Here is a 24151-nt window from a genome sequence, read left to right as displayed (position 1 = left end):
GGATGCCCGAGAAATCTCAGGGAGAGGAGATAAGGCTAAGGAGCTCAGCTGTCCACGTCCCGGTGCGCCCCCCCCCCCCCCCCCCCCCCGAGCTGGGTTTCATTGAGAGGCAGGTGAATTTCCTCCGAGTCCTGAAGCCTGGGTGGGAAGAAGGCATTAGTGTGAGGGCGAGGCCTTCAATGCCCAAGGACTGAACCAAGAGTGACCCAGGCACTGGAAGGGACTGGAATTCCTGGGAGGGGCCCTGCGTTCACATGGAGAGAAGTCACATGGCCTCCAGGTTTTCCAAGACGAGCTCCAGCCCCAAATCAGCATGTAGACTGTGGCCCTCGACCTCCACATAAGAATAGGGCCTGTGAAGAGCCTGCCAAGCTAAGGCCTGGCCGGGGACCCACCACCTGCTGTGGGGTGTGAAGCCCAGGCAGGCCTAGGTGGGGTGGCCCTCTTGGCTGACTTTCCTATGCCGGCAATGGGCAGCCTTGTGTCCGTGTCCTATGCCTCAGGAGCCCCTTGAGTGAGGCCCTGCAGGGCAGCAAGACCACTGGAGGGGCTGAGAAACACCCTGGAGGGGGGCAGGGCTTCCCTGAGGCTCCAACTTCCTAAGACTAGAGTTGCAAATACCTGCGTGGAAAGTGTGGCAACTTTACACTCAAGAGCTCTTATATTTGGAAAATAGTAGTTTTAATAAAATAAAGACAATACAATATTTCCCATTAGATTCCAGTAAGTGACCCATTTTCCCCCCGTGCAGTAGCTCTTTGGAAGGTGAGTCCTGTGTGGTTGGTGTTCAGGTGGCATCAGAGTTGCAGCTTCCAGCTGGGATGCGTGCCGCTCGCAGGAACCCCACCTGAGCTCCTCTTATTTGTGAAAGCGCATCCTCATGCAATCCAAGGCCAAGGTCCCGTGGGCCGTGGAGAAGTTGGAACTCTGGTGGCTCCAACGGCAGCCAGCCCCTTCCTCGGGGGCCATCTGGGGTCGGGGGAGGGCCCTGAGGTTTCCTCCTCTCCCGGGCACTGTGTCATCCCAGCAGCTGCCTACTGCTGCTAGGCCAGGGCTGCCACCATCTCTCCCTTCCTACCCTTCTGTGGACCAGCAGAATATTCTCCCCTTCTCATCGCCTACCAGGAGCTTGGTCTGGTTTCTTGGGAAGAGAAAAAATAGACAGGAGTGTTAGTGGTGAGCCTGTGAGTCCCCGTATCCCAGCCGCAATTGGGAAGTGGCCAACACGGAGGTTTCAGTCCAGGGCCCCAGAAGCCCGCCCCTGGCCTCCACCTGAGGCAGGGGCGGGGGTGGGAGAACTGGAGAATGTATTGCCCCGGGGTGGGGGACTTTTGCACTATGTTGTGGCCTCCAAAGCACTGAGGGGATTCTTCAGGAAGCCGGGGCTCCAGGGAGCAGGGTGGGGGCCTGGCCTTCTCTCTCCAGCATCCCTAGGTGCCTCCAATCCTGTGAGAGATGCAGGACCCCACGTGGCATCTGACACTGAATATTCTGCATTGGTTTAGGGTGCTCAAAAGGCATTTTCTGTAATGTAGGATGACCGTCACCCCAAACATTACAATCAGCAGTGGACTTCGGGAAAAGTTCCTCCGTAGGATAAAATTCCAAAGCAATATACTTTTACCTTTTGGATTTCTTTATGGATTCGTGGGTATTCAATGAGAGAGAGCAAGGGCATGGGTGTGTTAAAAACGTTTCCAAGAACCCTACACGGCCACCTGGCCTGAACCCTGTGCATGGTGGGCCCTCCTGAGTCCGGTAGGAGGCTGCCTGAGCCCAGAGGCCCCGACTTTCCTAGGGGTGGCCACAGCGCCCTCTGCTGGAGGCCTGGGGAAGCCACGCCGTCGTTACCTGGACATGGCCAGAGCTGTCACTGCAGGGCTGGTCCTGCTGGGCTTCCCTGTCAGAGCGACGCTGACGTCCAGCTCTCTGCACAGGGCAAGGTTCTTCTCCCACCTGTGACCTGTGGGGAGCGTGAGAGAGCACAGTCAGGAAACCCAGTGGCTTCACGCACCTGCACGTGTGCATCCGCACGGAGGGCCACAAACACATGCGCACATATTTATATTTGTGGTCAGCAACTTGTTAAATTGAGGGGAAAATATATTTAATCTTGGCCTGTGCTGCTGCAGAAAGGACCGTCCCAATTTAATTTGCAGGCTGTGATAGTTACATGTGCTGACGTGCCGCTGTATCCATTGTGAACCAAATTGGATTTGTGTATTATTGCTTTCTAAATTGCATGCCTAGTTCAGCAAAATTGTTCATCAGTGTTTACTGGCTTTATGCTTAATAAGATGCCCCACAATACCTTGCTGCCAGGATGTAATGCAGCCCTTAATTGCCTAGTAAAAATAAATTACATAAAGTTGGCTTTATCAACTTATCTAAATCCTCTCACACCACAACCAGTAATTAAATGCTGAGAATGTTTTTTCAAAAAATATAACTCAATGATTGTTACTTCACTCATTTTAATGGCCACATTTGGGGGCAGACAGCAACCCCCTCAATGCGGAGGGCGAGATGGAGACATCAGCTGCGTCTGTCCCTGCGAAGCCACCCGGCTGCAGCCAGGGCGGGAATGACGCAGCTGCCCCCGCTGTCCCAGGGCGGCTGCTTATGTGTGCAGACGGCCGTGCACCAGAAATGCGTGCGCGTGTGTGCTTGTGGAAAGTCAACACCAGCTCCCCCCGAGCACTTCTACATACCAGATTGAGTCCAAGTCTATGAGGAGGCTCCTAAAATAAACTGTACTCAACTGGGTTGGTGATGCTGCAAATGACAAGTAAAGGAATCCCAGACAGAAGCTGGGCACACGTGCAGAGCCCTTAGTGTCTCCTGGCTCTCCTCTCTCGCCCCTGATGACATTTGAGGAATGGAGTAATAAACATGAGGCCACACAAGCAAATACCCATGTGTCATGCCCAATACTGGTCCCTTTCCAACAACAGTTTTGAGCAACATTGGGAGAACAAGGCCCCCACTGGCTTAGGTTCGCAAGCCTGTGCGTGGGTTTGCTAACTGAGCCGCGGCCCAGCCTGACCTTTATGACTGTCTCTGTATTCTCCTGACATTCCACCCGAACCCTGCGGTGAACTGTAACCACACCCTGGCACTTAATGCCAGGGACAGTGGTGCCCTCAGGTCAGGACAGACAGCAGGAAAGGCTGAGGACCTGAGAGCCTGGGGCATCCTGTAAGTTCCGTGGTGTCGTCAGCTGGTGTATTAGGGGAGCGCTCTCTTAGGAGTCGGAGTCATAACGATTACCTGCATTTTGTTGAGTAGATGCTTGTCTGTGTCTATAATGTTTTCTGCCACCCGCTCTCTACCAGTTAGGATGTACAGAAAATACCTCCACTTGACAGAGGGGGGAAATCATCGAGGGCCAGAGAAATCACTGAGGACAGAGCTGGGTCTGGAGCCTTGTTTCCCGCTTCTCATTGCCCTGGGCCTCACTGCCAATGAGCACAGCCTCACACAACCCTGGGCCCTTAGTAGAAACTTGTGAATCCACTGGTACTTCCAGAACCCACGGACTGCCCTAGTAATGCCACCTCACAGGGTCGCCATGAGGAATGAGAGGAGGTGTGGGAAGTGTGCACAGTGGAGCTGCTCATGGTGAGCTTGCTCCCTCACAGCTCTGCGGTGACGGCCACGGTGGCGGTAGTGCCCGTGGCCTGATGGCAGAAGGCGGAACATTTTCTACTCAGTCCCCATCTGCTCCGAGCAGTGGTCCTCTTACTGAGGCACATCCCAAGCGTCACCTGGGGACTTGACAGACATGGAACTTCTAATAACCCTTGATCTTTCCCAGGAGCTGGTCTGAGAACAGGCCCTGGGGCTGCGTTGTAACAAACCTCCTGGGCAATGCTGATGCAGACGGCCCTCCAAGCCGGTCTGAAGAATGTGCCATGGCTGGGCGGGGTGAGCCAGGATTAATGGGGCAGCCTGCGGCCTGTGGAAAGTCGGCCTTTCCCCAGGGGCACGGCAGGCCCCTCCCTGCTCCTGCCTGTAGGCTGGCTCTCCAGCTGGACGCAGGCCCTGGGCTGGGGAGCTGGACACGGAAGAGTCCCCCAGGCAGGTGCAGAGCATCGAATCCAGCTCTGCAAGGTGTGTCCCTCTCCCGATGCTCAGGAGGCCCAACCACCACCACCACTGTTCACACATCGAAGTCGCTCCCCCGGAGCTCACTGGTCCCTGCAGGGTAAGGTCAGCACTCAACAGAGCCTCTCCATGCTGTTGCATCCCACCAGCATCTCGCAGCAAACTGTGTCCCTGACTCCCCAGCACCTCACAACTTGTGACATCTGAGGGACTCAGTGGCCTCCCTGGGGGCCTGGGGTGGAGCTGCAGCCCTTGGGCTGAGGAGGGGAGAGGAGAGGGAGGGCTGAGCAAAGCAAAGGTGCCTCTCATGCACCCCACATGCACCCCTAGCAGGCAGTTACCTCTTGGGCTGCTGGGCTGAGCTGAGGGCTCCTCCGGTGTTGCCCGCCCAGGAACAGACATCTTCACCTCCTCAGTCTTCCAAATCTGCCCAGAAAGGAGAAAACACCATGGGCTGGGGAGTGACCCTGCCTGCGGGACCCTGGGGAAGGGCTGGGGGCAGGGTGCCTCGTCGCCTCTGATGGTGATGTTTTCTCGGGAAAAGGTCACTTAGGCCCCCGGCTTCCCTGTGCAAAGGGTTAGCCACGCACAGCTGCACGTGAATGGCTCACTCTCCCCTGTGCTCATGTGCGTCTCCCTTACCTGCAGGGACCAGGCTAGCAGCCTGTTTATCACGTTACTTAGCTAATGCCATCTTGTCCCTCTGCCATCATCCCCAGAGGATCCATGGGCCATTGTGATTATCCTAATGGTAGCACGAACCACATGCATGTTTCTCCTGCATGTGTCCTCTCCTAGGATAGGAGCGTCTTGAAGACAACGACCTGTTTATTATTATTCTCCGCACCCTATGGCTTGTGTAATGTGACTGGCACAGAGCCAGAGCTTAATGAATGTTACGTGGATGGATGGATGAGTAGTGGGACAATTAGTTGGGTGGGTGGATAGATTCATTGGTGGATGAATGGAAGGGCAGATGGGTGGATAGATACACGGGTGGGAAGAAAGGAAGGAGGGAAGGGAGGGAGAGAGGGAGGGAGGGAGGGAGGGAGGGAGGGAGGGAGGGAGGGAGGGAGGGAGGGAGGGAGGGGAGATAAAGAATTGGGTAGGTAGGTGGATCTTTTATTGGATGGATGGATGGATGGATGGATGGATGGATGGATGGATGGATGGATGGATGGATGGACAGACAAATGGGTAGGTAGGGAGATAAACAGTTGGATGGGTAGATGAATTAGTGGATGGAGGGACAGGTGGGTGAATGGATTAGTGGATGGTCCAACTATCTCTTTTCAGCACTAGGCTATGTTCTCATGCATTTGACCATTCAACTTTCACACCATGTGATAAACATTTATTTCATTACATGAGTGTATGTATGTATAAAATTACATATAATTTTTAAAACTTTTGACCTGGGAAGAGCCTCGTCTTTGCCCTCTCTTGCTGCAGGGACCTGGCCTGGAATGGTCTAATGCAGCCTGCAGACTCGGGCCCTCGGGGGAAGCGGGCAGAACGCAGATGAGCGCGTTTCTGTGCCATGCCCTTATTCTGCCCCAGACCCACCTACCCGGACCACGCCGTCTCGACTTCCAGTGACGATGGCGTGGCTTGTGTCCCATGCTGGCCCCTCCACCATGCAGCAGCAGGTTATGGCTCCTTCTGGGCCCCAGGCCGTGGTGATGCTGGCCAGGGGCTGTCCGTTGACATTCCACAGGGACAGATGGGCTCCGGCACAGGAGACAATGGTGCCCTGCACGGTGAGATCCGGCTTCACCCCAAGCTGGGTCACTGCCTGCCCACCAGCCACTTGCTCGGCCACTCAATTTGTACACCGAGCACCCTCGGCCTGCTTTCTTCTCAAGACTAACCGAGGTGCTCCAAGACCTCCTGAGACACCCCTTCTTCCAAGCTGACTCAGAGGTCTGCTCTGCATTCACACGACTGTAAATTCCTAGCCCTTTGAATACTGTGACCATATGTTTGACAAGCTGACTGGCTCACTCTGCAGACTCTTCTCACAACCCTCTCCCTGGCAGTATCCTGGCTGGCATGGTGTAGGCCCTGTGCCCACCCCTGGCTCTGGACTCAGGGCCTACACCTGGCTGCCAGCCTGTCTCTAAGAAGTTTTAGACGTTACCAGTACATCCACTCATCCATCTATTCACCAGCGTCCTTCCATCCTTCCATTCATCCTTCACCCACGAGTTCACCCAAATAGCCAGCCACCCGCACACCTATCTGTCCGTCTATCCCTCTGCCATCACCTACCCATGCATGCCTCTATCTCCCCACCCATCCATTCATCTGCCCATTCTCCATCTGCCATGTAACATTCATTTGGGATTTAAGCCTGCCCAGAGCACCATTTTCAGCCAAAGTTGGCACCAGGAATCTCCTCCATCTTCTCCCCTCCACCTGTGTTCCCCTTTCCTACTGTTTCAATGCCCTGGATGGAGCCCTGGGGTCTTCTATGAGTAGATGTGGAGCCTCTGCCTTCTCAAGGAACTCCATGCCCTGTGATGGGGGTTCTAGCTTGGGAGAAAGTCCACACCGAGACTTATATATGTATTTCTCTAACTCTACCTCCCATACACACACACACACACACACACATGCACGCACGTCCCTGACAGGCTCATCTCTGGCAGCCAGCACGGGGAGACCAGCAGAAGCACTTCCCGCCATGGGAACCAGAGGCAGCTGCTGAGTCAACACTGATTTCAGTGAACAAGCTGAATGAGCGAAGCCCAGCAGGCCCCTCACCAAAGCCAACTTCTGTCACACTCCCTGGTTCCCAGGCCAGAACAGGGACCTCCCGCTGCCCCATCACCCTGAGGAAGAAAAGGAAGGAAGCACAAAATGACACCTAGCCCCCGATTCTGCACATGTCAACGGCTCACTCTGCTGTGTAGAGAATGCTCCACACATTTGGGGCACGCTCTACATTCTGGGGTGCTCAGCATCTCTCTCCCCCAGGTTTTCTCGAGGGGCACAGTCTATCATGCAAGCACCTGGGCTCACAGACATGTCAAGGACACGGACACTGAGCAAGGGGGACTCACCGAGATGTCACTGATGGCCACTGCAGATATGTCTTCCTTGTGGGCAGGCAGGCGGGCCACATAGGTGAGTTGGTCCAGGTCCCACAGGATACAGGTGCAGTCCTGAGAGCCACTCACCAGGATGCTGAAGGTGACTGATGCTGCCAGGCATGTGACAGCCTGTGTGTGTCCATACAAGGCCTGGGGACCAGAGACAGCAACACAGGCTATGAGAGGGCCAGCAATTCAGCTACTTGGGGACATACTCCACCCTCCCTTTCCCTGTCTGGCCCCAGATGAAGAAACAGGTGTGGGGAGAGTCAGTGATTCCAAAGCCTGTGGCGTATGTGTGTGAGCCTCCTGTGAGTGTGTGTGAATGTGTGTTAGTGTGTGCATGTGTTTATGTGTGTGAGTGGGTATGTGTGTGAGAATGTGTGTGTGACTGTGTGTGAGTGTATGCGTGTGTATGTGTCTGAGAGTATGTGTGTGGAGTGTATGTATAACTATGTGAGTGTGTGTGAGAATGTGTGATGAGTGCTTGTGAATGTGTAAAAGTGTGTGTGGGGGGTGAGGAGGTGTGTGTGTGAGTGTGTTGAGAGTGTGATGAGTGCATGTGAGTGTATGTGTGTGAGTAGGTGTGTGTGAGCTGTGCGAGTGTGTGCGTGAGTGTACGTGCGTGTGTGTGCACGGGCCTGGCGGCCCTCTCAGTTCCGTGGTCTCTGGGGCCGAGGCCCAGCGGCAGCAGGCGTCTGCTGTGCCCCCGTCCCCGCCTCCCGTCCTGAAGCAGCGCACACCTAACGGGCAAGGGCCCTGGCTTACGACACGGGCAGTCCCAGCCAGCAGCAGAAACGTCACCGGCAACTCGAGGGAAACGCAGACAGCTGGGCCCTATCCCAGACCTACTGAATTAGAAACTTGGGGTGGAGCCCCACCCCCAGCTCTTCACAAACCCTCCAGGGAACGTTCACGCACGCTCAAGTTTGGGCGTCACCCAGAGGGACCTCAGAAACACAGGTGACCCTGGAAACCAAACTTGGAAGAACGTGGGGAGCTCAGGTCATAGTCAAAAGGATGTGACTTTTCAAGTCGATGGAACCAGGTTCATGGCCAGTTCAGCCACGTGGCGGCGAGTGACTCGGGGCCCCAGTCTCAGCCCCTCGGGTTGGCCTGTGCAGGGTCTGGCCTGGTCCAGGGATGGTTATGTGTTCAGATATGGCCTGAGGGCTCATTCTCTAGGGACATGTCCCCAAGGGGCTGGGAACTGCTACCGGCACGGTGTAACCATCCCAGAGACTCCGGTGAGCCTGATGTGACAGCTTCTGTACAGCATGTGCCTGCTGCCTGCATTGTCAGACGGAAACAGTGGTGACCTCTGTAATCAGTCAGCCGGCTGACCTAGTGGTAAACCTCCGTCATAACAGACCGCTGCTCACTCACGTGGGCCAAAGCTGTCACTGCCTGGTCACAGCAATGGAAAGTGCTGCCTCAGATTCCACGTGTCTTCAGTGGAACCTAACGTGGCAACACCCAGATGGTGCTGGCAAGGTTCTGGGCCCACAGAAGATTTGAGTCATCAGGGAAAACGGAAACTGTCTAAGTGAATAGAGAAAAGCAGGGATTTGACTGGAGTTTTCTGGCTGTCTTCTCGGAATGAGCTAAGTCTGGTGACTAAGTTCTGACCACAGGGGACACGGTGACTGCACAGAGTGAAGGCCAGGGGCCGGGAGGAAGGGCTGGGGATTCAGAGAGAGACGCTCTGAGCCCTGGCGCCCGTGCCTGTTGTTGGTTGATGGGGCCACAGGGCTGGTCTCTGCAGAGGAGCACTGGAGGGGAGGGACCCCCGCATACACGGGCACCCCCCGCCTACGCAGGCTGGCTGCCTGAACCACAGCACCAGGCGGCAGCTGAGCCACCCACCCGGGAGGGCTGGGAAATCAGAGAAGGGGACAGCAGCTTTAAATGTGACCTCAGTCAATTCCTTTGCTCCTCAGAATAATACCTCTCTGCACAGTTAGTTAAAATAACCCCGTTAGCCCGGCCGGGAGTGGCTCTGCGGTTGAGCATCGACCTAGGATCCAGGAGATTGGGGTTTGATTCCCAGTCAGGGCACATGCCCGGGTTGCGGGCTCGATCCTCAGTTGGGGGCGTGCAGGAGGCAGCTGATCAATGACTCTCATCATTGATATTTCTCTCTCTCTCCCTCTCCCTCTCCCTTCTTCTCTCTGAAATCAATAAAGACATATTAAAAAAAAAAATAACGCCATCATATTATCTTCTACCTAACTAAAGTAGCAAAAACTAAATAAAAGAAACCCCTGAAATAACTCTTCATGCTGGGCATGGGGGTGAGTGGGGTCCTCGCTAAGTGTTGGTGGCACCGTGAGGCCATGGGACCTACAGAAAGCACTGTGTCACTGCTCCATATTCTGCTCCTTAAAAAATTTATTCTAAGGAAACAATGAATGAGAAGCCAACAGCAGTCTCTAGGATGTTTTCCCCTCACTGTTCAAAACAGCCACAGCTTGGAAACAACGTAATTGATGGAACTGACATAAAACGACTGAAATGTAATTTTATGGAAATGAAATAATAGGGAACAAATGAAATGTAAACTATAGAGACTGTAGAAAAGCGGACTCGATGTGACAGGCTGGGTGAACATGGACTACACAAACCTGGGCGGTGACCAGGATGGCACCGAAGTGTGCACCTGGGAGGCGGTAAGCAGCACTGGGAACTTCCACCGGGATTATAGGGCATCATTCTACTTTGGAGTGAATTTGAAATTTGTCTTTAAAAGTGTAATACCTTTTTAAATAAAACACTTTCAAGAACTGTTTATGAAGCTATTTAACGATGACTTCTGTTACCAGCTGGGGGGACTGACTCCCATTGCTCAGCAGCTGGTAGTCTGGGGGGTCCCCCAGGCGCTGGCAGCCTCTGTAGGGTGGTGACACAGGGTTTCCTTTTGCCTAGGAGTAAGAGCAAGCAGGGTTCCCGTACCTTCTCCTCTTGATTTATGCGTCAGTACCGGGCTTTTACGGAGACTCTTCCCTACTGGAGGGGACCTGGGGGCAGCGGTGGGAGGGCTGCTTCCCCGGCTCCCCAAGGCTGGGCTCGGAGTTGGGCTGTACCTCCCGCCCCCCACGGAGTGATGCCTGGGAGAGGGGCAGTCTGCAGAGCATGCACGGCCTCTTCACCGAGGCCTGGGATACAAACCCCGCCCCCGCCACAGCGGCTGACAGGAAGGAATACGCGAGACGTGAGCCGGCAGCAGCTCAAGCCCCAGCCTGGCCTTGGGGGGCTCCTCCGGGAGCCCCGGGCAGGCCGCTGCACCCGCCTGCATGCTCCCCTCGGCAGTGGCCGCCTCCTCCGCAGGACTGACCGGCTCCCTCGGGCGGCCAGGTTCCCTTCCCCCCGCCTGGTTACCGGGGGCCACCATGCACCACCCGTGTGCACACCCCCCGAGAAGCCCAGGGTCACGTCCAGGGCAACGCGTCCGGGCTGGCAAGCCTGTCCGTGGTCAGTTCTGTGTGACTGGTTTTGGTTTTGCTACTTTAGGGATATACGCCGAACTACAAAACAGGCGTCAGAAGACATTCATGGTAGAGTTGGGGGTGTCCCCTAGGGATCTCCTTGGGCGGGTTCAGGCGCACACAGGGAGAATCATGGGCTCGGAGTTAGACGAGCCTAGATTAGAAAGCACACGCGACTCTCCTGAGCCCCAGTCCTGAAAGCAGACTGACAGTGCGGGCTCTCTAAGGTCAGAGTCCCGCGCGGCGGCCCCAGCAAAGGGCAGCGTATCCTCAGGATCTGCGTGTCACCGCGAGCAGCGGCGGCTCCTCGGGGGGACCAGGAGCCCTCCGCCCCCCCGTCTGCTTTGCTCCCCTCCTGCCGCAGCCCCTCCTGCCTTTCATCTCCTGGCTCGATGAGTGGGCGCATCATCTGACTTCCCTGCACCTATTATTTCCCCACCAGTAGTGAGGGGCGATAAGGGTGCCCACCCCATAGGGCTGTGGGGGGGTAAGCTGAGGCTGTCCACACAAAAGCACCCAGGGCAGGTGCTCAGACACGTCCTCCAGGGCAAGGAACCAGGTCCACTGACACTGACGTGTGAGTGGTGCCTCTCGCTTCTCAAATCCACCCACAGGTATGGAATGGTGCCCGGATGACACAGAGCCATGTGCCACCCTCAGCACCGCACTGCATTCTGTTCCTGAGGCCCGCAGCTTGGGGCATGCCAGGGCACTGCACCTGCCCAAGGCACACCCGCCGTGTACCGCACCTGCCCACCCCCGCTCCTGTCTGGGCCACTGTACCTGCTTGAGGTGCAGGCCTCTCGGGCGGCCTTTGGCCATACTGAGCTCCCACACACACACCACAGTGCTGTCCCCGGAGGTGACGATTATCTTGGGGGACGGGCACACGGCACACAGGCAGCGGCCCCAGGCGGCCAGGTTCTCGAACGTCATCAGGATCTGCGGAAGACAAGTAGGGTGCACACTCACTAACAACACCGACTCCCTGCAGTGCGGTCAGAGGCCCGGCCTGCAGGCCCTTGGCACAGTCACGTGAACCCTCTCGTTCCCGGCTGGGGCACCACCACCTGCAAGATGTGGGTCCTGGGGACTGTGCTTACGTCAGTCCCGTCCATCTGACGCCTCTGCCCCGACATGAAGGAGGCTGGGCCTGCAGTCGCCCTGCTCCCTGGTCCCCTCACCTGCCTGCAGTCGCCCTGCTCCCTGGCCCCCTCACCCGCCTGCAGTCGCCCTGCTCCCTGGTCCCCTCACCCGCCTGCAGTCGCCCTGCCCCGGCCCTCACCTTGTCCGAGCCGTAGCTCCCCAGGCAGCAGCTGAAGTCATCGAAGCCCCAGCTGAAGGTCCTGTTCCAGGCGGGCGGCAGCAGCACCTTGTTCCTCTCCACGGCCAGGATGGTCTTCTCGGTGGGGACGATGTGGCCGATGGCGCCTTTGGGGGACTCTGAGCCTAGAGAGAAAAGGTACATATCTGCCCTCCAGTTAGTATGGTGGAGCTCACATGTCAAAGGACAGCACCCCTTTAGCTGGGCCCTGGAATGAGCGGAGGGCAGAGACTCAGCAAAGCACGTGCTCGGCAGCAACCACTGGCCGAGGCATCTCGTTTCCAGGCCTCCCTCCAGAGGCCACTCTAGATCCTGGCTCGAGGCTGTCCCCTCGCCCCAAGCCAGTCCCATAGTCTGAGGCTGTCCCCTGGCCCCGAGCCAGTCCCATGGCCCGCGGCTGTCCCCTGGCCCTCAGTTCCACCTCTGACTTAGCAAATATATTCAGTGGCCATGCAGGTCTCCGGTGTCCCTTAGGGATGAGGCACGGGGGGAGGGGCCAAGGCTGTTGGGCAGTTGGCACAGAACCATAGGAGCCTTGGGGGCTCTGTCCCTCCTGCCCCCCACGCACCATATCTAGCAGGGCTGGGTTTGCCAAGGACACTGATTTTAGGCGTCAAAGGGAAAAACAACAGCAGACCTTACACTTCTTGGGACCAGAACATTCCTGCAGTGGGATTTCCCCAGGTCAGTGCCCACCCCAGGGTGGCACAGACATCAAACTTCACACACAGCTTCCCCAGGAAGTGACAGGGCTGGAACTCTTCCCAGGCCATCTGCCCCAGGACACCTGCCCCAGGACACCTGCCCCAGGACACATGCTTTTGTTAACTGGCTGCAGGCCCACGTGGTGCCAGGATCAAGTGACTGCAAGTACCAGGGATGGGAAGCTACAGCCTCCCCCAGGAAACCTGGGACTTCTCCATTCAGCTCTGAAGGCAAGGAGGGTATGTGTGCACATGAGAGAGAGAGAGAGACAGACAAAGAGACAGACAGACAGAGGGGTGTGTGTGTGTATGTGTGTGTGTGTGTGTGTGTGTGTGTGTGTGTGTGTGTGTGAAGTCAGGGTCTGCAGGAGCTGGTCCTGACACTCTTGGAGCAGAGGCCGCCTCAGATTCCTGCTGCGACTTGAGACACAGCCAGACCCCAAGCCCCTACTGACATCTGTGTCCCTGAAGCCCCAGAGGAACACCAGTCACTAAAGGGACAGCTCTGGATCACAGAGCCAAGCCAAGCAGTGCCAGGTACTCACCTTTGACTGTGACCTGGGAGGGCCTCAGTGACTGCAGGCTGCAGGTGAAGGGCTGCGGGTGGCCCGGCAGGCTTGAAGGTGTGGAGCCATCCTTTCCAGGCGAAGGCTTCCCTGCAGCGGTCCTGGCCGGGTGGGGTTTAGTAAAGAGCTGGAGAGACAAGGGATGACACACAGAGCAAAGAGCGTCAGGGCTGAGGGCCAGAGGAGCAGCTGTCCATGTGCAAGTTGCAGCTGCGCCTCTGCTCCTCGGCACCTGGGCTGCAACTGTTCCTGTGCTCAGCACGAGCATAACCCGCATAAGCAGGGCCATGTGGCTAAACCCTGGGTGTCACAGACAAGGGCTGGGTCTCGGAGAGCAGCAGCTTCCCTCTCGAGGGCACGGCCAGGACCGGCTGGCAGAAGTTCCCTGGCTGCCTGGGAAAGGGGAGACCTCACTGAGGAGGCCCTGGTCCCCAGGGAGCTGCCCCATTTAAGATCGCGTCTCTCTCCATCTGCTTGGGCCATTCCTGGTGTTTCCCCTGCCCCTACACACTCCGTGCAGACACACCCACCTGGCACCAACAGAACTCTCAGCGTCTGTCTGTCCATGTACTTCAGGGAGCACAGGAAACCCCGTTAGTGGCCCTTCTTATTTTTACTTTTCTTAGATCTCTATTGTCAAATTGTCCCCAATGCCAAACTTTTTCCATAAGCAGGCAAAGCAGAAAGTGTGAGGTGGAGCTGCCTGGCAGAATCCTTGCTGAGGGGCGAGGGAGCCCAGCCAAGGCCACGTCCAGCCCTCCCCTCCCTCCACGAGAGAGTTCCCGCTGGTGCCAGGATGCGGGGCTGAGGCGGGGGCTGAGGCGGGGCTGGCCTCAGCAGGGCTCAGTGGGCAGCCAGGGGCCTTGGAACAGCCTTGGTTCCGCCGTCGCCCTCCACCAGAGGCTGACCTGTCTAGAAAGGCTGGGCGGGTGAGCGACAGAAACCGAAACCAGAACGGTGGTTGTCCAAGAGCACCCCGTAAAGAACACTTTCCTGCGGGCAGAACCACTAAAGCGCAGGTCCCTGTGAGGGCGTCGGCAGGCGCAGCCCCGATGGCACAGCACAGTCTCGGGCTGGGACCGCACGGAGAATTCTGATTCCGGTAATTATTCAGAAATATTTTTTAAAGCTCACATGATATATCATTAAGTAAAATCAGAATCTGAAATTGTGCGTACTTCATGATCACGTGATATAAAAACATGTTTCCTTTTGAACAAGAACACCGTTAGATGGTGGTGACTGCTATTTTGATTATTTAATTGCTTTATCTGTATTCTATTTTTAAAATGAAAGAAATAAAGTCACTAGGCTACCCAAGTTTCTCTCCTGAAACCCTCTCCTTTCTAATAAGCCTCCCCTGAGAACACCCACAGGGGGGTGGGCACCCGTCCTCCAAGCCCCCTCAGGCCCTTCCATACGCCCCTTTCCAAAGCTGAGCAAACACAGATATGTTCCCTACTACCAGGCAGAGAAAATACTATTTGTTTTGCATGAACTGAGATGAGCCCGTGCAATCTCACATGAGGAAGGCCTTAAGCATTCATTTCTCAGTGTGACTCCTGACTGCCCAGGGGGGACCCCAGCTGTGGGACCCTCGCTGTGGGACCATGCTTCTAAACCCAGGTGGCTGTGCTCAGGGATCAGGTTTCTCTACCCTGAACTAAAGCTGGAGGGGCCACAGAGCTAGGATCTAGTAAATAATATCTAACTCTCCTGCACACCATTCATCAGGTGTCAACACGAATGCACAGCCCACATTGCTGCATGACTGTCCTGAGAGGGGTGGAGCCAGCGGAGCACAAGGCCCATGTGAGACCCCTGCCATTTCACCAGGGCTGGGGCAGAACAGAGCTGCTCTCACAGGGTGGGCAATGTGACACGGATCCTGGAGCCACCCAGGTGAGGCTAGAGCTCTACCTGTCACCTGCTAATGGTGCAACTGCAGGCAAATTATTTATTTAGCCTCTTTGAGCCTCAGTCTCCTCATCTGTGAAAGAATTAATTCCTTTACACAGAGCTTATGAGAGAATTCAATGAGGCAACCACACTAATAACTAACATTTGTTGAGTGCGAATCATATTTCAGGCACTTTTGAGCACTTGACATCGTAACTCTTGGATCTTCACAACAACTCTAGAGGGTAGATACATAGAAAGAATTAAATTTTGAGAATTTATCATAGTGTCATCAAATGCATCAGAGATGAATGTAGCCTTCATCATTATCATTAATAATGCCATCACCTTCATCAATATCAGATGATAGCTGAGGGTTAGCCTTGACATTGAAAGCACAGGAAGATGGTCAGAGACCATTCTGCTTTTTCAGTCCTCTCATTGCTCCTATCGCAGTAAAAAATGCCCCCCCCCAAGCTTATGCTGTGCACACTTATTTGTTAAAGGAAAACAGAGAACATGACATGCTGTACCTGTTTGGGCACCTGTCCAAAGTTGCTGACAAACCCCAAGATGGTGTTCCTGATCAGGGGGTCACCGATGCTGCTGAGGTCCACTTTGTCGCCGTAGAAGTAGGGGTGGAAGGTATTAACTGCCTCCACTGCAGCTGCCCCCTGCTGCTTGTACCCAAAAATGAGGTCTATCCAGTGGTGGAGGTTGGCACTGACGAAGTCGCTTTCCAAAGCCTGGAAGCAAAACCCAAAGAGCATGAAAAACGCAGGCCTCTCAGAGACTCATGTGCTCACTGCTCAGATCAGGAGGGGCAAGTGGCTCAGGATGCTGGCTGTCCACAGGAAATGAGTGCTGCCTCCCTGGACTTGACTAGTTCTAGGTGGGAAGAGGTGGGGGCCACTCGAGGACCACCCAACTCCTGCCTCCAGCTAGTGGTACAGCCACGCTAGCTCATCCACTTCATAAAATAACCATCTGGATCAGAATATCTTTGTCAAGCAAGTCTGAGAGTGACAGCCAAATGGAAGAGGCCAGACTGAAAACAAAGTCTCAGGGTCCTGCTGAGATATGACGCAGGCAGGAGGGAGAGCTGAGTCTGGCCAGAGAATGTTGGGAGGCTGAGACTAAGTGTTGCAGTTCCGAGAACATGCTCTGGAGAAGACTGGACCCCAGCACTGCCACCTACATTCCTAAACATCTCCGTTCCTCAGTTTCCTCATCTGCAAAATAGGGACAATGATTGTACCTTCTTAGTGGGTTTATGTGCAGACTGGTCTGTGCTCATGCCTGGTGCACAGTGATCTCCATGGCATCAGCTGCCATGATTACACTGAGCACCCACCAGGTACCGGGCCTGGCGCGGGGTTTTAGTGTGTTGTCTCCGCCCATTAGCACCACCTTTTTCTGGCTGGTATGATTAGCTTACTTCTAGGGCAGGCTCATGCGTGTTTTTGAAACTACCGTCCCAGCCCCCAAGCTTCAGGCCTCAGAACTGGGGGGGGGATATCCAGCCTCGCTGAGCAGATCTCACTTCACTCAAGTACTTAGAAATTACTGTGGATCTGGGGTGCTTTCTAAATCATTCCTGGAAAGGAAAGACCAGAATCTGCCTCTGAAGGCAGCTCAGTCCCCAGGAACGTGAGCTTTCCTGATTGGGGCACTCTGCGCAGTCCAGAGCATGCAGCAGGGAAGAACATTGCACCATTGCACCTATGGGGCAGGTGTGAAGGCCTTGAGGAACATTTGTCCATGTGCAAGCTCCCTCTCTGTCCCCAGATAGGAGGACAGATGTTCCAGACTCAGCCACGGAGACTTTCTCAAAGCTGACAGCCTCCAAATGGGACCTAGACTTCACCGCTCTCAGTCAGTCACACAGCTCCTGCTGAAACCAGCAACATCTGCCTCAAACTACAGGTGACACTAACAGGGGGCTGTATGTACTGAGGGAAGAATACCTTTAGGAAGTAAGCAACCAGCAAGGTGACGATGTGGCTTCCACACTGGGCTGTTTGAGTGATTTTGAAGGTAGAGCAGTTACAGGTGGGTTAAGGTGTCTATAGGAGTGCATGACTTTAGGTGGAATGGAGGTAAAAGTCATTGGAGAGTGAAGCTTAAGGAACTGAGAGGTGAGAGATTGAAATCACTAAGAATGAGGGCAGATCTTGGGCTCTGCTCAGCAGAAACAGGCGCCACCTCTCAGGTGAACTGGGACATCCAAGCATTGCCCCACATTTTCTGCTGCTCATGTGTAGCAACCTGGGTGCCCTGAGCCAGCACCTTCCATGTGAGCGATATCCACAAACGGCTGAGCATGCTTGGACCCCCCTGCTAATTCTTTGTTTCCTGTTAGGTGTCACCCGTAGTTAGAGGCAGATGTTGCTGGCTTCCAGCAGGACCTGTGTTCCTGAGAGCGGTGAAGTTTGGGTCCCCTCTAGGGGCTGCCAGCTTAGAGAAAGGCTCTGCCCTGTCTACCAGTCTTGATGTGGCTTCTTTTGTGTATCTTTAGTCACAAGATTTCTGTTCAGCTAGTCTTTAGCTGGTTATTAAGGTTGATTCTTTTATAATTTAATGTAATTCCAATTTGGTCCTGGGAGGAGGTGAGTGTAAGTCCCACCTACTCCATCACCAGCTTGGATTCTCATGGCTTTATCTTTTGACAGTTTATGTTGTATCTGAGTGTGGATCGCTTTGAGTTTACCCTTCTTGGAGTTTCCTGAGTGCGTCTTGGATGCATAAATTAATGCCTTGCATCAAATTTGGGATATCTCTGAACATTATTGCTCCAAATGCTCTTCCTGCCCCTTGCCCTCTCCTTTCCCTTTGGAGTTTCTTATGTGTCTGTTGGCATGCTGATGGCGTTACACAGGTCTCTAGGCTCTGTTTATTTCTCTTCATTAATTTCCCTTTTTCCCCCTCAGATTTGATATTTTCAATTATTTATCTTTCAAGTTTGCTGATTCTCTCTTCAGCCTGCTCGAACCTGTTATTAATTTCCTCTACTGAATTTTTTCATTTCAGTTACTGTACTTTTCAACTTCACAATTTCTATTTGCCTCCTTTCTACAGTTGTTATCTCTTTATTGATATTCTCTATTGGTGAGGTGCAATTATCATATGACCTTTTAATTCTTTACACATGGTTTTATTTAGTTCTTGAAACATATTTGCAGTAGCTAATGTAAAGTCTTTGTCTAGTAAGTTTGGGCTTCCTCAGGTGTAGTTTTATTGACTGCTCCCCCCTCCAGCCCCTTTGTATGGTCCATACTCTCTTTCACTTTGCATGCCTTATAGTTTTTATGGAATATCAAACATTTTAAATATGATGTAGCGATTCTGGAAATCAGACTCCCCTCTCTCTAGGACTTGTTGTGGTTGGTGCTGTTTGTTATGGTTGGTTGTTTAGTAACTTTTCTGAACTAGTTCTATAAAGTCTGTATTTTTTGTTGTGTGTGGCCACTGACATCTATGCTCTGTTAGCTTAATGGTCAGCTAATAAGTGGATGAAGATTTCTTTAAATACTTGAAACCTGTAAGTCTCTCCGTCTACCAAGGGGCTCTCTGTGCAGTTAGGGCTGGTTTCAATGTTCAGCTGGGCAGTTAAAAACCCTGCCTTTACCTTCAAATCCTACTTGCATGGCTTAGGGCTGTTTTAGGTCTTTCTTGAGCATGATCACAGCCTTGTGCATGAAAACAGCCCTATAGATGTGTGTCCCTCTAGATTCCCAGGGATATTTCTAAGTTTTTCAGGGCCTCAGAGAAACATCTCATTCCCTAGGTTTTCCTTTTAAGCTTTATCATTATCCAAAATATTGTTTGCCAATTACTATCTACTGCCTCTAGCAGCCATACTGCTAATTGTTTCTGATTGTTTTCAATAAATGCCACTGAAGAAAAGGCTGTTTGCACTGGGCAGCTCCATGTGGGGCCTTTCTGGGAACCACCCTTCTGGTCAAATAATGACAGTTCCCTGGATGGGTCTTTGAAGAAGCTCTAACCCATCCTGCCCCCTCTGATAACTGCCAGGCTGTTGGTTTTCCCTGTGATCATAGTCTGTTGATTTTCAAGGCTACTATGAGCTGGAGAGGAGAAATGGAAATAGTGCAAGTTAAAACACCACAAAGCTTGCTATGCTTACCAAGATTCAGCCAATTTCCTTGAAGGAACATTGCCCTGATTGTTACAAGGCTTTGGTTAATTTCTGGAGTTCTGAAAAGTTTGTTATGACCATTTTTCCCATTATTTTGATTGCTTTTATGGAGTAGAGGGTCTTCAGAAGTATCTACTCCACGGTTTCATGAACACTGATCATCAGCATCTAATCCGCTCCAGCCCAGCCTCATTCCTCCAGCAGCCCTCTCCCTGTTGTTACATCCCTGCCCAGGCCCCCTGGTCACGGCTCTAACCTGTATTCAAGGCTCTCTGTTCTAACCCTTGTAGCGCTCTCAGGTACAGTCTCCCCATTACTTCTGTGGTTATTGATCGAGCCCCCCCCTCCCCCCCCCCCCCGCGCCATTAGCATCTGCAGCCGCCGTGGAGTGACCGTCTCACTCGCCCCAGGCCAAGGACGTCTCTGAGGACACCTGAGGGGCGCTGCCTCCTGAAGGGCAAGTTCATCCCTGGCCGAGTCTCAGCACCCAGTGGGCTGCGGGAGGCACGGCTGCTGTTACTGAATTTCCGGGGGCAAGGCAAAGAAACACCGGGGAAGAACTTTCTTTTCACAAAGGAATCAGGGCAAAGAAAAGGCACAGCTATGTTGCCAGTCGTCAGGCCTTCCCCTGCTTTCTTTTCTTTGTAGGTGTAACTTACACCCAATGAGATTCACCTTTATCAAATGCACAGTTCGATGCGTTCTGACAGACGTGTGCGGTCATGTTCCCATCACCCTGATGGAGATACAGGACGCTCACATGCACTCACGAGGGTCCCTGGCACTGCCTCCCACCATCCCTCCTCCAGACCTTAGTCACCACTGGCCTGAGCTTGGCCTGTTTTGCTTTCTGCAGAATGTCACATAGATGCAATTGCACAGTATGCAGCTTGGGTTTGACTCGCCTGCCTCGCATCGTGTGTTTGAGCTTCACCATGCTGCTCCGCGTATCGGTCAGCTGCTCCTTTGCATTGTGAAATCCTATTGCATTGTGTACACGTATTATCTGTTTACCCTTTACCAGTTGATATGCACGAGTGTTTTCAGTTTCTTACTAGTGTGGATAAAACTCATGAATTCTCACGGACATCCTTCCTGTGGACGCATTTCCATTTCTCTCGGGCAAATAGTTACCAGTGGAATTGCTGGGCAATGCAGTAAATGCATCTTCAGCTTTATAAGAAACTCCCGAGGTGTTTTATACGTGGCTATCCTATTGTGCTTTTCCTGCCAGCAAGGTGTGATGCATTCTGGTTGCTCCACGCTCTTGCTTGCTCTTGGTTTTATCTGTATTTTAAATTTTAGCCATTCTTGTGAGTGTGTTAGCACCCATTGTAGTTTTAATGTATGTTTCCCTGATGACTAATGATAAACATTTTTTCATGTGCTTATGCTAACCCAGCATATGTGGCCTGAAGTGGCCTCTCCTCTCCACCTGTATCAACCTTTCTGGGTAAAAAGCCATGTCCTGCCCAGTCCCGGTAAACCCTTTGGCCAGCGGGGACCTCTAGGGGCCTCCAGTCCCTCTCTGAATTATCCTGGGAAGTTTGGCCTCATGTGTGGCCCTTCCTGTAGGCCTGAATAAAGACACTGATCTGCCCTCCAGGGCATCCAACAAGAATCTGAATTTCCTTCCCAAGTGACCCTCACAGAAAACTGGCACAAGGACAAAGCCTAACAAAGCTCTTGAAAGAGCCCAGAACCCAACCTGGGGCATGGAGCCCAGACCGTTCTCTGGGCTCTCCCGACATAAGAACCTCAGATGCACCCACTGCTAGCCCTCCAATCACACAGAAAGTCTCCCTGGAGACTGAGGGATGCTGAGGTCTTCACTCAGGATTCTTGGGACTTCAGCATGAGCCTGCTCAACTCACCTGTCTGTGCAGGCTGATGAACTTTCCAGGGTCCCCATCTGCCCAGGGAGGGAGCTGCACGTCCCCCAGTGCCGTCCCGTCCTGCATGCAGCCTGAGCGGGGTGAGAAAGAACAGGGCTTTGGGTAAAGGGGAGCACACTGGGCCAGGAATCAGGTGTAACGCTGTGCTGTCCAGGTCTACTGGTCTGTGCAGATGGGGCTGTGGGCTGTGTCCTGCGCAGGTGCAGTGCTTCCAGCCCCCCTGTCTAGAATGCCCCATGCTCTAAGCCTCTAAGCCTTTGACCCCTCCACAGAGCTGTCCTTGCTTCCCAGGCAGTGTCTGCGCTTGATTTGCAAGTTGTATAAAACAATTGCGGTGTCATTACTGCTTTCACCTCTTCTGTCCCACCACTCTGTGCCTTCTCGTATGGTGCTTTCTGTGCAGTGCTAAAACATGGAGGTAACAACAGTAACAACAAAAGCTTCATATTTTGAGCACCTAACTCTATGCCAGGTCACTCTGCTAGGTGCTGGCACACACAGTCTCATTGAATCTTCATTCAGCTCTGTAATGCATGCATTTTCTCTCCATTTTTAAAAGGAGGACGGCTAGGTTTTCAGAGAACACTTCCCCAGACATTACGAAGAGGAGGCTGGATTCAAGCACGAGTCTCTCCTCCCCATTAGCTGCACAACCTGAGCAAGCTGCCTAATGGCTTTGGGATTCACTTTCCTCACTCGTTACCTCCCAGGGCTGGTGTAAGGGGTAAAGGAGGAAATATACGTAAGGTGCTGAGAATAGCTCCAGGCATAGGAGGGCTGCTCAGTAAACATTAGCTATAGTCTTGCCTAAACCCTCCAGAGCCTCATGGTGCAGCTGGAATGAGACCTGCCCCTCCTCTCTGTGGCCTGCAGGGCTGTGCCTGGCCGGCTCTTCGCATCACTCAGTCCCAGCTCACCTGTCACCTCCTTGGGCAGGTCCTTCCTGGGGATCAGAATAACACAGGGCCTTCTGAGTCACTCTCAAACCACTTTCCTACCTTCTCAGTGTCAAACAGCATTTCATGCATTTATTTGTGCATATTTTCCATCCCCCTCGCCCATTTCTGCACAGAATATAAGCACCTTCAGGGCAACCTGTTCCAGGAGACCCAGCGGAATCCCCAGCGCCTAAGGAAACGCCTGCACCAGTCAGGTGCTTTGACTTCCCCGAGGACGAGGACACCTGAGCTTCGGCATGTGCCCCGTTTCTGCAGCTAAGCCCCTCTCCACTTCTGCACAGAGCCCGCCTCCCTTTCCCAGGCAGAGTGGGTCCTCTCCCTCCAGCACTCCCCTCACACCAGGCCGGCTGGCCACCCTCTCTTGGCTCCCGCCATCCCTGGTCCCTTTACTCTTTCTTGGGGCCCCACGCCCCATGGGAACTGGCCTTCGCATTTGTCCATTCTCATTCCTGATGCACGTGAATATCTGAGAACCTGAACGTGGCCAATGCCACCAAGTTCAGACTCACTGGGCACAGGCCTGGGAACGGGCATGTTCTGCATGGTCCACAGGTATTTTGGCTGAAAACCACCAAACAAGAGGTGGGGCAGGGGTTGGATCATCTCATTTCACCATGTTCCCTAGGCCTGCACATGGCCTGGCTTGAGGCACAGGACCGAATGTGCTGTTTTGAGGAAGCAGGACACCGACGGAGGGGGGGTCTGGGCCCCAGCTGTGTGCCGGCAACACTTCATGAGCGCCCCTCCCGGGTGGCTGGTTCCAGCCCCCTGCCCTGAGTGGGGAGCTGCTACAGGCCCTGACCACCCCCTCCACAGGCCACCCTGACGCTTGCAGTAAAGGCTGCTGGGGTGTACACGCAGCCCCAGCTCACCTGCTTGCTGGGCCTCTGATATATGGGCCTCCAGCAGCTGGTGAAAAGTCTGGCTCATCCAGGGGTGAGGCCTGAAGGAAGAGCAGGGTGCCCATACAGCCGCCCTTGGTGCCACCCGGAAACCTGTCCTGAGAGACACAGCACTTCTGTGTCTCCCTCGGAGTCCAAGTTAAGCCATTTGTGGGACATGGAGCAAAACGGGGCCAGAGGTGGTCAGGGGCTTGCCCGAGGTCACGCAGCAGGGCAGTTAGCCAGGACCTGCTGTTAGCAAGGACTGCGCGCCCTGGCCAGCCCTGGCTACAGGCGAAGGCCTGGGAGGGTCGCGGGCGGGCCGGGGCTCCGAGCCGTCTGGGCCCAGCACCTTCCCTCAGCTCCCGCCTTCTCGCTGGGTGCTGCCACCCAGTGGCGGCCTCTCACCCACCGCATGGGTCTGGAGAGGGGCAGCTTTAGTTGCTCGGCAAAGATCTGACGAAGTCCCGAACGGTGGGGGGTCCCGCCCGCCTTGGCCCGGCCGCGGCCCGCTCACCGAACTCCACGGCGTTGCAGTTGGTCAGGAACTCGGGCAGGTAAAAGAACTCCGGGGTCAGCTCCCGGACGTCGCTCATGTTCTCCCTGGAGGCTGACTCCCACGCGCTCCTCATGCTGTGGAACATTCTGTCTGCCACGTCGAAACTGCCCCCCTGCGAGGAAAGGGGACATGAGGAGCTGCCCGAGGAAGAGCCCCGCTGCGCGGCGCTGCTGGCGTCTCCTCCATTTGTCCATCTGCCCCTGAGACGTGGGTTCTGCCGTTAGAACGCTCATTCCTCCCACGCGCACGTTCACACATCAGTGTGCACGCGTGTGCTGGCCTCCTCACGCAGCGGTCCCTCCACCATCCCCTGGAAGCTTGCGCTGGGAGCTTCTGCAAAGGATGCATAAGTGATCCCCGCAATCAAGGGGTCAGACCTGGGAGGAAAACCACGGCCACTTGACCACTCCCCGCATCCTCCAAGGGCCGGCTCTGAGCCAGGTCCAAGGACGGGATCCAGAGAGCCGACTACAGGACCAAGAGTGGCTCCGACGCCCTGCGTGGGGTCAGGGTTGCTT

At 54.3% G+C, this 24151-nt stretch overlaps 1 protein-coding gene across 2 annotated transcripts in view; it reads right to left on the bottom strand.

Moving 5' to 3' along the window:
* Positions 1 to 1074: 1074 nt before the first annotated feature.
* Positions 1075 to 24151, bottom strand: part of WDFY4 (WDFY family member 4) — a 240722-nt gene continuing 217645 nt past the window's right edge. For both annotated transcript variants that reach the window (XM_087824106.1, XM_087824105.1), the window contains 11 exons: positions 23592 to 23745; positions 21214 to 21305; positions 15714 to 15926; positions 13261 to 13408; positions 11973 to 12157; positions 11471 to 11629; positions 7173 to 7352; positions 5678 to 5860; positions 4449 to 4533; positions 1852 to 1963; positions 1075 to 1141 (listed from right to left, as the gene is read on the bottom strand). In XM_087824106.1, coding sequence (XP_087680232.1) covers positions 1075 to 1141; positions 1852 to 1963; positions 4449 to 4533; positions 5678 to 5860; positions 7173 to 7352; positions 11471 to 11629; positions 11973 to 12157; positions 13261 to 13408; positions 15714 to 15926; positions 21214 to 21305; positions 23592 to 23745 — 1578 coding nt within the window. The remainder of the gene's footprint in view (positions 1142 to 1851; positions 1964 to 4448; positions 4534 to 5677; positions 5861 to 7172; positions 7353 to 11470; positions 11630 to 11972; positions 12158 to 13260; positions 13409 to 15713; positions 15927 to 21213; positions 21306 to 23591; positions 23746 to 24151) is intronic.

The sequence above is a fragment of the Miniopterus natalensis genome, chromosome 14 (genome assembly GCF_054644295.1).
Source record: "Miniopterus natalensis isolate mMinNat1 chromosome 14, mMinNat1.hap1, whole genome shotgun sequence".
Taxonomy (NCBI): domain Eukaryota; kingdom Metazoa; phylum Chordata; class Mammalia; order Chiroptera; family Miniopteridae; genus Miniopterus; species Miniopterus natalensis.
Note: the sequence above shows the minus strand (reverse complement) of the source record. Positions and strands in the feature narration are given on the sequence as shown.